Source organism: Poecilia mexicana, unplaced genomic scaffold, assembly GCF_051168715.1.
Source record: "Poecilia mexicana isolate PSO_F unplaced genomic scaffold, ASM5116871v1 scaffold_5, whole genome shotgun sequence".
Lineage (NCBI taxonomy): Eukaryota > Metazoa > Chordata > Actinopteri > Cyprinodontiformes > Poeciliidae > Poecilia > Poecilia mexicana.
This window is the reverse complement of record NW_028263374.1, coordinates 30,972,165-30,984,878: the sequence shown is the minus strand read 5'-3', so window position 1 is coordinate 30,984,878 and position 12,714 is coordinate 30,972,165. Positions and strand designations below refer to the sequence as shown.

At 40.8% G+C, this 12,714-nt stretch overlaps 1 protein-coding gene across 1 annotated transcript in view; it reads left to right on the top strand.

Moving 5' to 3' along the window:
- LOC106927700 (protein FAM107B-like) overlaps positions 1 to 12,714 on the top strand; it is a 31,262-nt gene that overhangs the window by 7,068 nt on the left and 11,480 nt on the right. Inside the window, exon 3 of the mRNA XM_088006003.1 lies at positions 520 to 718. Coding sequence (XP_087862129.1) covers positions 520 to 718 — 199 coding nt within the window. The remainder of the gene's footprint in view (positions 1 to 519; positions 719 to 12,714) is intronic.

Genomic DNA, 12,714 nt, shown 5'->3' with positions numbered 1-12,714 from the left:
GCTTTGTTTCAGGACAACGGAGGAAATCTGACCCGGGACTCCCAGAATATCTGAGGACCAGGATCGGGTCCCTGAGGAGCGCCATGTCCTCTGGGACACACAGAGACATGGAGACAATTTTATTTTTTGTAATTTTGTTAATTTACCAAATAAAGGGAATCTGAAGAAAAAGACCAAAGGAACCATCTGCTAAAAAACCCACAAGAACTATGGAAATAAAATATAACTTGATATGATTAATATAAAATATTACATATTTCTGATATTAAGACAAGATTGTGAGGGAAAATCGTATTGTTTGGTAATAAAGTGATGGTATATCATCTGATCAATTTACCGCGGTGTGAAGCAGCATTTATGCTAAGTGAATGTAATAATTGTTGAAAAGTTAAACATTCTAAAGTTGATATTTCTGTAGCGTTGCCTGTAGGTCAGAGGTCGCTGCCCTTCGGAGTCACGGTAGAGAAAGCCTGTGTCTTCAGAGACGGATGTCCAGCTGCTGTCTCTCTGTGTCCTCAGCTTCAGCATACTCTAACCTGCAGCCACATCGCCCCGGTGACGTCCACAGGAGGCCGTCCCCGGCGTCCAGCTGCGTCCCCCCGCCTGACTACATGGACGAGGACGAGGACCTGATCAAACCCAAGAAGCTGCTGAATCCTGTCAAGGCGTCCAGGAGCCACCAGGAGCTGCACAGGGAGCTGCTGAGCAGCTGCAGACGGTGAGACATGTCCGTCCTCATGGGGGGGGGGACAGTCAGCAGCACAGACTGCATAATATTACATTAAATTAAATATTAATGACAATTATTACACTATATTATATGAAATTACATTGCATTAGATAATATTACATTACTTTAAATTACAGGGTTTCCCCCAGAAAACTTGCTAAGCCGGGTGGTCGGGCCGTCGAGGCGGTCCACCGTGATCCACCGTGTTTTGTATTAAAAGATGTTAAGTTGACAGGAAATGTAAAAGTATTACTGTGTAATTATATGTTACAGGAAAAGATCTCCAGTGAAATGCTATTTAAACCCACAACTAGTCTAAAAACAACAAATTTGCACTTCTGTTTAATCCAAATTAAGTCAGCAGCTCCATCAGGCCCCTAAGAGCTTCAGGGGCCCCATAAACACAAATATTTTAAAACAGACCACAGATACATAAATGTAACACTTGTTTATTGAGATGATCAATGCTGTTAAATTTGATTCAATTGTTTAGGCATACATAAATTAAATTAACATTTAAATACAAGATTTTAAGGAGCTGGCAAGTTTACTTTGTAAAACTTCAAAGAACAATATTCATAGTTAGATTGTTTTGTTACCATAGCAACAATCTGATGCTGTGAGTTTAGTCTTTGAATTTACAAATCCAATTTAGTAAACTGTGGTTATAACTTATTGATTTTTAGGTTGGCCAATTAAACTACTCCCTTCTCCCATATTTCACTAAATCTAACACAGAAGCTGTTAGAGGTGCTGATGATTTTAGCAACAAAAGGGGCCCCTAAGTCAGATTCTGCTCCAGGCCTCATACAGCCTTGGACCGGCCCTGCATGATGAGTTAAATCTGCTGCACTACGCAGAGATGCGCAACAAACGGGAGATTTAATTCAATGCTGCTAATGTGGCTTTAGTAGCTCTTCCATTTCGTGTCTGTTGAGTTTTTAATAATCGTCACAGAAACTATTCTGGTTGGTCGAGTTTATGGGACGAGTTTCTCAGTGCAGCCGCGCACATTAACTCTAAGTAGACCAGTGGTCATAGACGTAATATAAGGATAGACCCTCATGGACCGCTCTCGCCTATTGTCGCTGACGAGATTTAGGGCGGCCATCTTGGAGCGGTCCACCACTCCACTCAGCGTTATGTGTTTAGCAGCACAATGACGTATCAGCGCATTTAATCGATCATAACACACTTTGTTACTGTAAACCATATTCAAACATCTATCAAAGCAACATTTATAAACAATTGTAGCCTATTATTTAAGTTTGTTTTTAATACATAGTTCATCATAGTTAAATATGCTTAGTGGCTATAACAATAGAATAGGAATGGAATATTCTGATATCGATGTATGAAGAGCATATTACAAAGCACACAGCCGTTCATAGTTTATTTAATACATTATTTAGTAATATCAATACATATTTATATAACTATACAAACACTAATAAAGATTAATAATGGCACAAATAAATAATGATTAATAGTGAATAATATATATATATATAAAAAATATGTTTTTCAGCCGACGAGTCCAAAATCGATGCAAGGTTCATCCGTGCTGCAGTGAATCCGTCTCTCTTTATAGATTTCTCCCTCTTCTTCCTCACATCGTGTCTTTAGGAAACTTTCAAAACAAAAACGGAAGATTTAGGATGTATCTTACTTTGACAGAGTGAAAGAATATAAATAATAGTCTTTACCACCTGTGTAAACTTTGCCGGTGAATGTTATAACACATAATATAAGTTTTATAATATGTGTTATATTGTTTCATTTCTAATATAGGCCCTTGTGTCAGATAATCTAAGTCAATGTTAAAGAATAATTAGTTTTTTTTATATTTACAGAATCTCAGTCAGCCTTCATAGCGGGGCTGAACCCGTATTACACCAAGCTCTGTAGCTAATATTAGCTGGTATCTCGGTGGACATAAATACAGTAAAGTAATATTCTAATCACAATATATTAGAGATGTGCCGATCAGGTTTTTTCCTCCCAATACCGATACCGATCACATAATTATTATTTTCTTTTAATCATAAACACTACCGGTTACATTATGTGGAAAAAGGAACCATGAATTCACCTTAATTTAGACAAAAACTTGTTTTTAATAACTTTTTCCAAGAAAAAAACAAAACAGGCATTGTGCAAATTGTACTGCTATAGTAATACCATCTTTAACAGACTGATAACATATGAAGGCTCTGAAGAGGCTAAATAATGCAGAGCCAAAATAAAACCTCTCAACATTGCCAAAAACTCAAGTATAAAACTTAACATTCAAAGGCAAAAACAGGTTCCATTACAATAAACAATCCAGAGTTACTGAATGAAAACTTCCTGTTAGCATGGCGGCTAGCTGATTACTGCTAGCTCTGATTGGCTGTTTCTGACTGAGCGGAGTAATTATGCAGATCAGGGAGGAGATTCAGAGATTATCTGTCTCATGTTAGGACAGCAAAGTTTTAATACGTGTGTAAAATGTATTTTTTAAGTTAGATGCTGCAGCTTTAAGCAGGTTCGGTGTGAGAGTCACCACCAGGTGGAGCAGAAGCGAAGCTCCGTCTGTCAGATATTACTACCTGTAGCGTAGCAGCGGTTCAACAGGAGAGCAGAACCAGAGTCTGACATCGCAGCTCGAAGACTTAAATAATTTTGCGGGTTATTTGTGTAGCTTTCTGACCGTCATGCTAATCCGGGTGAGTGTTTGTAGCTGTGCGCTGCTTTACCTGCTGTCTGATCCTCCGTATGTCTGATTTACTGCAGTGAGCCTCGATGTAGCCAAACTCCGTCATTGATTTTATGCCATATTAGCTTCGTTGTGTTGATGCATTTTGACCTGCTTCAATTTTCCGCCGCAACACGCAAACTTCCCCTTTCACTCAGTGCGTTATAGTTCCACATCGCTTAGGATTTGTTGCTGCGTTTGTGCAGAGTGAAGGAAAGAGGAGACCAGCTACACAGGCAGGCTGGAAATGAGATGCAGGTGATCGGCAACAAGAGCCAATGATCGCCGATCACCGATCATGGACTTTTTCACGAAAATCGGCCCGATTATGATCGGTGACCGATCGATCGGCACACCTCTACAATATATACACAATAATCTGTCCATCTTACTTGTGAAATGTTGTCTGTGGAGCCCTCACATCAATAATCCATCGACCAGAACAACAATATCCCTCAGTGCTGAGGCATCTTCTGCTGTTTTGGTTGAGCAAAGTTGGAGGATATACCGCTCCAAGATGGCCGCCGTATTTCCTGCACCAGAGCGGCCAATGCGGGGTCTACTCTTATATTATGTCTAGTCCAGTGGTCCCCAACCCCCGGTCCGTGAACCAATTGGTACCGGGCCGCGCAAGAAATAATTAAATATTTCCGTTTTATGTATTATTTGAGTTTGGGGGATCTTTTATTTTGAAAATCCTTTAACCGGATTCTCTGTTACTTGCGCGCCAACACTGAGCCCACAAGCAGCAAAATGAGTAAGAATCGGATCAGATGTCTTTGGAAAGTTTCTTTGCAAAGGGGAAAAGGCCCAGAGAAGAGACAGGAGGATGGATTTATCCCGGACCGGTAGGTGAGTCAAACATTACAAGCCGCTCTGCGTAATATGTGGCGACCGGCTGCTAATGAGGCAATGAAGCTTCAAACTGCTTCACCACGTAGAGACCAAGCAGGCTGTGGATATAAGCAACACTTCGGGTGTCATTGTCTCCTTCACTCTCAGATGGGATCGTCTCGTTGCAGAGAAACAAGCTCAGGGTTCCCGTTAGTCATTATCGTGAGTTAAAATTTTCACGAAAGTAAAATGCTCGTTTTTGTGGCGCTTCTGTATCTTATTTTGAAGGGATATGTAAACGTTACCATAGCGACCAGAGTCAGAGCGTTTGGGCAGTGGTGAGAGGAGATGAGTAGAGCTGTGAGTCTTAAGTCTGGTTTAGACGGCAAGATTTAAGGATTGTCGGCCGATTCTCCAAACCTCTGTGACCACAGAGCTGGTAAAAGTACAACAGGTTCGATCTGTTCGTGTTCAGCCACAAGGCAGGAACCGATTCCAGTCACGAACATCGCGATTCCAGAAGAAAATCCACAAAACCCCCAATATAACATACGGGAATTTAGAATAACCAAACAAGACCCTTTTCACAGTGACGTCAGACAATGGCCGCCAGAACTCAAACCTGGGTATCTTTACTTCCGGTGTGATTTTGCCTTGGGAACCAAGCTGAAAAATTCCCGCATTCTCATAATCTTAAGGATATAACTAGAAAATTCCGCAGAAATTTTGAGGGGCATGCCAAAGTGTGCCCGTCGCTTTTTAATCAAGCCTTCTGATGCAAAAAATTAGCATTAATGCTAAAGAAAGCTGCAATGTAGTCAATAACCTGTAGTGAGTCAGAAACATGTTGACTAAACTGCACCTGTACCATTCAGTATGTTGAAATTAATGCATAAGCCAAAATGCTAATATTAGCGTGAAGACTAATATTCATGTAGGATGTGTGGCATCACTAGCATGTTTTCTGTCATTGATTTACTCCATTCAGTATACTGAACATCGCTAATAAGTAAGAAAATTATCTAATAGCTACCTTTAGGGAAAAGGCTAATGCTAATGCTAATGCACTGCCTTGCTGCGCAAGGCAGTGCACTAGTGGGGGCAGTAAAATGCTAAACTTGTGCTAATGTTAATGAACTGCCTTGCTGCGCAAGGCAGTTCACTATCCTGAGGAAAAAAAATGCGAAAAAAGCTTAATATTATTGCAACGCCTATGGCGTTGCACTAGCATGAGAGGAATATGCAGACTTTTATTTTGAAACTTTCAGTAGGCTTAATTTTAACCACCACACCAATTCATAGTGTAACAGTAGTTTGTTTAAACCATTCACATAAAGCCCAAAGCTGATGTGAAAAATATCAAGGCTTTTATTTTGAAATTTTCAATAAGCTTCAATAAAGCTTCATTTGAAATTGCCACACTAATTTCATGTGTAATAGTGATCAGGATAAATGAGTTATATAATGCTCAAAGCACAAGTAGTTTATAATACCAGCCAACTCCTCCTCTGTAATAACTGAGTGTTCCGCCATGTTGTAGTTCTGACATGCTGCTCAGGCCTCTGTTTTAACTGAGTCTTGGCCATAGATAGAACTACAGTTATGGCAGTTATGGCTGCTGGTTTGTAGTCCAAACCAGCAGATTTGCCTTTCTCTGGATTCTGTTGCTATAGCGATTGGCCCTCAGCCAACTGCTGTGTGTGTGAGACAGAAAGCTGGGGAAGGATTTCAATTAACATTAATGCTAATGTTAATGAACTGCCTTGCTGCGCAAGGCAGTTCACTATCCTGAGACAAAAAAACATAAAAAAGCTTAATATTCGTCGTGAGTGGACATTGCAGAGTTTTATTCTGAAACTTTCAGTAAACTTAATTTCCATAACCACACTAATCCAATGTGTAACAGTGGTTTGGTTAATCCACCTGTATAATGCCAAAAACAGCAAGTTGTTCTAACTGCCAGCTCAGCCCTCCTCTGTAATAATTGAGTGTTCCGCCATGTTGTAGTTCTGACCTTCTGCTCTGCCCTCTGTATTAAAATGTTCCACCTTATTTAGAACTACAGAGTCTTTGTAGTCCAAACCAGCAGCTGTGCCTTCCTCTGCATTCTGTTGCTATAGTGATGAAACTGCCCTGTGTGTGTCAGGCTTATCTATCTTTATGAGACACCCAGTCAGTTTTAATGAAAAAAGCAGTCCGAACAACTGCTTCCCGTTCAGGATCCGTAAGTCTGATCCAAAAACCGTTTGAAGCAAATGAGAGGGCTATTTGTCGTCTCATTTAGTACCGCGATTCATATCTGTAGCTTAATCACAGTAATTGCAGTGATGAGAGAAAAATGGTGTGCGCTGAGCTCAGAGCTTTTTCAGAAATGTATGTAAAACACTGGGGAGCAGCGTCAGTTATCCTGTCCCAAAACTTTGCTCTGAAGCACCTGGACCGAAAACCGTAAGCCCTAGAGAAATTTTGAAAACATTTTACCGGAGCAGGCATGCGTATCAATGTCATGACCGACTTTCATACCAATAGACCAATTTTTGCACCCATGAGAGCGATTTCAAAATTATTTTGGGGTCAAAAATCCACTCTTTTTCTCACTCTAAAAAAGCGGCAGTTGGTTTCAGTTACACTCTAAGGTTTCGGCAGTTGGAAATTTCGCTCGTTTTTCGCTTTTTACGTCGCCGTCGTAACTCCGATCCCCAATAAAAATAATAGCTCCCTTCTCGGCATCGAGCCACACGATTTGATACCACTTTTGTGGGGGTACATGCAGCGGTACGAGCCGCATTAACGGTGATGGAAGAAAAATAAATAATCTATAACTAGAAAATTCCGCAGAAATTTTAAGGGGCATGCCAAAGTGTGCCCGTCGGTTTTTAATCAAGCGTTCTGATGCAAAAAATTAGCATTAATGCTAAAGAAAGCTTCAATGTAGTCAATAACCTGTGGTGAGTCAGAAACATGTTGACTAAACTGCACCTGTACCATTCAGTATGTTGAAATTAATGCATAAGCCAAAATGCTAATATTAGCGTGAAGACTAATATTCATGTAGGATGTTAGGATGTGCACTGCCTTGCTGCGCAAGGCAGTGCACTAGTGGGGGCAGTAAAATGCTAAAGTTTGTGCTAATGTTGTGCACAATCTTGTGCTAATGTTAATGAACTGCCTTGCTGCGCAAGGCAGTTCACTATCCTGAGGAAAAAAAATGCGAAAAAAGCTTAATATTATTGCAACGCCTACGGCGTTGCACTAGCATGAGAGGAGTGCAGCAACTCTTTGAAGCAGTTAGATTTTCTGATCAAAGCGGCTTACTGTTCAGCATCCATAAGAGCAATCCGAAAACTTTTTGAAGCATATAAGAGGGCAATTTCTTGTCTCCGATGGAACCACGATTTAAATCTGTAGTTCTCTCTGCACTAACCTGAGAGAAAAACATAATAAAGGCCTGAGAGGAATATTCAGGCTTTTATTTTGAAATTTTCAGTAAGCTTCATTTTAAATGGCCACACTAATCCCATGTCTAACAGTGGTTGGGTTAAACCAGTTTATATATAACGCCCAGAACATTCTGCCCTGTCTGTAGTTATAACATTCTGCTCACCTTCTTTCTGTAATAAGTCAGAGTTCCACCATTATGTACTTCTTAACTGCCAGCTCAGCCCTACTTTGTAATGATTGAGGGTTCCACCATGTTGACCTTCCGACCTTCTGCTCAGGCCTCTGTAGTAAAGTGTTCCATCGTGTTTAGAACTACAAAGATGGTGTTTTTGTAGTCCTAAGGAGCAGTCTGGCTTTTGTCTGTGTTCTGTTGCTATAGTGACCAAGCCTCCCCCTGTGTTTCTCCAGACAGGGGGAGAAACAATTCTATCTGTTTGAGCCAGCCAGTTTCACTCCAAAAAGCTGTTCGAACAACTCCTTTCCATTCGGGAACCGTGATACGTATTCGAAAACCGTTTGAAGCGTATGAGAGGGCTATTTGTCGTCTCATTTAGTACCGCGATTCATATCTGTAGCTCATTCACAGTAATTGCAGTGATGAGAGAAAAATGGTGTGCGCTGAGCTCAGAACTTTTTGCAGAAATGTATGTAAAAAGAGCAATTACATGATGTAAAAATTGTCAAGGCTTTTATTTTGAAAATTTTCAATAAGCTTCATTTGAAATTGCCACACTAATTTCATGTGTAATAGTGATCAGGTTAAATCAGTTATATAATGCTCAAAGCACAAGTTGTTTATAATACCAGCCAACTCCTCCTCTGTAATAATTGAGTGTTCCGCCATGTTGTAGTTCTGACATGCTGCTCAGGCCTCTGTTTTAACTGAGTCTTGGCCATAGATAGAACTACAGTTATGGCAGTTATGGCTGCTGGTTTGTAGTCCAAACCAGCAGATTTGCCTTTCTCTGGATTCTGTTGCTATAGCGATTGGCCCTCAGCCAACTGCTGTGTGTGTGAGACAGAAAGCTGGGGAAGGATTTCAATCTTTGAGACAACCATGAAATGCTAATGTTAATGAACTGCCTTGCTGCGCAAGGCAGTTCACTATCCTGAGAAAAAAAACATAAAAAAAAGATTTTCATTTTTGCATCGCCTACGGCGATGCACTTTTGTCAGTGCAATTTTCAGAGTTTTATTTTGAAACTTTCAGTAAACTTAATTTTCATAACCACACTAATCCAATGTGTAACAGTGGTTTGGTTAATCCACCTGTATAATGCCCAAAACAGGAAGTAGTTCTAACTGCCAGCTCAGGCCTCCTCTGTAATCATTGAGTGTTCCGCCATGTTGTAGTTCTGACCTTCTGCTCTGCCCTCTGTATTAAAGTGTTCCGCCATGATTAGAACTACAGAGTCTTTGTAGTCCAAACCCCAGCAGTTCTCCCTCTCTGCATTCTGTTGCTATAGTGATGAAAGTGCCCTGTGTGTGTCAGACTTATCTATCTTTATGAGACACCCAGTCAGTTTTAATGGAAAAAGCAGTCCGAACGACTGCTTCCCGTTCGGGTTCCGTAAGTCCGATCCAAAAACCGTTTGAAGCATATGAGAGGGCTATTTGTCGTCTCATTTAGTACCGCGATTCATATCTGTAGCTCATTCACAGTAATTGCAGTGATGAGAGAAAAATGGTGTGCGCTGAGCTCAGAGCTTTTTCAGAAATGTATATAAAACACTGGGGAGGAGCGTCAGTTATCCTGTCCCAAAACTTTGCTCTGAAGCACCTTGACCGAAAACCGTAAGCCCTAGGGAAATTTTGAAGACATTTTACCGGAGCAGGCATTCGTATCAATGTCATGACCGAGTTTCAGACCAATAGACCAATTTTTGCACCCATGAGAGCGATTTCAAAATTATTTTGGGGTCAAAAATCCACTCTTTCTCTCACTCTAAAAAAGCGGCAGTTGGTGTCAGTTACACTCTAAGATTCATCTAGGATCGGCAGTTGGAAATTTTGCTCGTTTTTCGCTTTTTACGTCGCCATCGTAACTCCGATCCCCAATAAAAATAATAGCTCCCTTCTCGGCATCGAGCCGCACGATTTGATACCACTTTTGTGGGTGGGCACGCAGCGGTACGAGCCGCATTAACGGTAATGGAAGAAAAATAAAGACATAAACTAGAAAATTCCTGCAGAAATTTTAAGGGGCCTGCCAACTGCACCTATCACTTTAAACCCAGCTTTTCAAGTTTGCCGTGAAAAATAGATGTATGCACATCTGACATGCTTACCCCACCACTACAACACCGTAACTGAAAATATTGTATTATGACAATATGAGTTACCATTAAAAAGCAGGGTAAAAACCCCAAGTCAGTGAAATTCAATCCGAGACCGACGACTATAAGCTTCGCACGTGTTGTTCTCACTCATGGTTCCAAAATAAAAAAAAAAAAACATGAATAAAGTTGGTAATTGTTAATTTCTAAAAAAAAGATCAATTTTCATACTAAGGATTCTAATTAACATTCAAAAATTCAGATCAGTAATAATTTTATGTAAGCAAAACATGAATAGTCACAGGAAATATGTATTCTTCCCACAATGCATTGTGAGATCTGATTCAGCGCTGTGACTACTCCTCTGTCTAGGACCCGTTGCTATGGTAATTAATGATCTGCACCTGGGCTGGCTCTCTCCCTGGTTTCTATACTTGTGAGACACCCAGTGTCGGTCTCCAGGACCCTGACAAAAAACCATAAGCCCTAGGAAAATTTTGAAAACATTTTACAGGAGCAGGCATGTGTATCTATGTCATGACCAACTTTGAGATCAATAGGCCTCTATTTGTGCCTGTGAGGGGGAGTTAAACAGAGTTTTGGAGTCAGACCTCCACTGTCCTGTGTGTGTGTTTCAGAGAGAAATCTTAGTGATGCTGCGAGTTCCTCAGACTCACGTTTTTTCGTTTTTCTCAATTTATGTCGTCATTTTTACACAGAATCCCAATAAAAGTAATAGCTCCAATGTCGGGATCGAGCCGCACGTTTTGATACCACTTTTGTGGGGTTTCTCGCAGCGGTACGAGCCGCATTAACGGTAATGGAAGAAGATGTTATAATAATAATAAACAGACATTCTATTGGGTGTAGAACAATAGGTGCCTGCCATGCAATGCATGGAGGCAGTGACTGACCTGCTTCGCAGGTCAGTCACTGCTCTCCCTATGCATTGCTTATGGCAGGCCCCAACTAGAAAATTCCGCAGAAATTTTAAGGGGCATGCCAAAGTGTGCCCGTCGGTTTTTAATCAAGCGTTCTAATGCAAAAATTAGCATTCATGCTAAAGAAAGATTCAATGTAGTCAATAACCTGTGGTGAGTCAGAAACATGTTGACTAAACTGCACCTGTACCATTCAGTATGTTGAAATTAATGCATAAGCCAAAATGCTAATATTAGCGTGAAGACTAATATTCATGTAGGATGTTAGGATGTTAGGATGTGCACTGCCTTGCTGCGCAAGGCAGTGCACTAGTGGGGGCAGTAAAATGCTAAAGTTTGTGCTAATGTTGTGCACAATCTTGTGCTAATGTTAATGAACTGCCTTGCTGCGCAAGGCAGTTCACTATCCTGAGAAAAAAAACATAAAAAAAAGATTTTCATTTTTGCATCGCCTACGGCGATGCACTTTTGTCAGTGCAATTTTCAGAGTTTTATTTTGAAACTTTCAGTAAACTTAATTTTCATAACCACACTAATCCAATGTGTAACAGTGGTTTGGTTAATCCACCTGTATAATGCCCAAAACAGGAAGTAGTTCTAACTGCCAGCTCAGCCCTCCTCTGTAATAATTGAGTGTTCCGCCATGTTGTAGTTCTGACCTTCTGCTCTGCCCTCTGTATTAAAGTGTTCCGCCATATTTAGAACTACAGAGTCTTTGTAGTCCAAACCCCAGCAGTTCTCCCTCTCTGCATTCTGTTGCTATAGTGATGAAAGTGCCCTGTGTGTGTCAGACTTATCTATCTTTATGAGACACCCAGTCAGTTTTAATGGAAAAAGCAGTCCGAACGACTGCTTCCCGTTCGGGTTCCGTAAGTCCGATCCAAAAACCGTTTGAAGCATATGAGAGGGCTATTTCTCATCTCATCTATTACCGCGATTCATATCTGTAGCTCAATCACAGTAATTGCAGTGATGAGAGAAAAATGGTGTGCGCTGAGCTCAGAGATTTTTCAGAAATGTATGTAAAACACTGGAGAGGAGCGTCAGTTATCCTGTCCCAAAACTTTGCTCTGAAGCACCTGGACCGAAAACCGTAAGCCCTAGGGAAATTTTGAAAACATTTTACCGGAGCAGGCATTCGTATCAATGTCATGACCGACTTTCATACCAATAGAGCAATTTTTGCACCCATGAGAGCGATTTCAAAATTATTTTGGGGTCAAAATTCCACCCTTTTTCTCACTCTAAAAAGCGGCAGTTGGTTTCAGTTACACTCTAAGGTTTCGGCAGTTGGAAATTTCGCTCGTTTTTCGCTTTTTACGTCGCCGTCGTAACTCCGATCCCCAATAAAAATAATAGCTCCCTTCCCGGGATTGAGCCGCACGTTTTGATACCACTTTTGTGGGTGGGCACGCAGCGGTACGAGCCGCATTAATGGTAACGGAAGAAAAATAAATAACTATAACTAGAAAATTCCGCAGAAATTTTAAGGGGCCTGCCAAGTGTGCCCTCCGCTTTAAACCCAGCGTTTCAAATTAGCCGTGAAAAAAAATAAAAGCATGTCTGACATACTTATCCCACCACTAGAACACAATAACTGTAAATATTGTCAGGTGTATTATGACAATATGAGTCACCATTGGGAAACAAGATATAAACCCCAAGTCAGTGAAATTCAATCTGAGACCGACGACTATAAGCTTCGCACATGTGGTTCTTACTCATGGTCCAAAATAAAAACATGAAGAAAGTTGG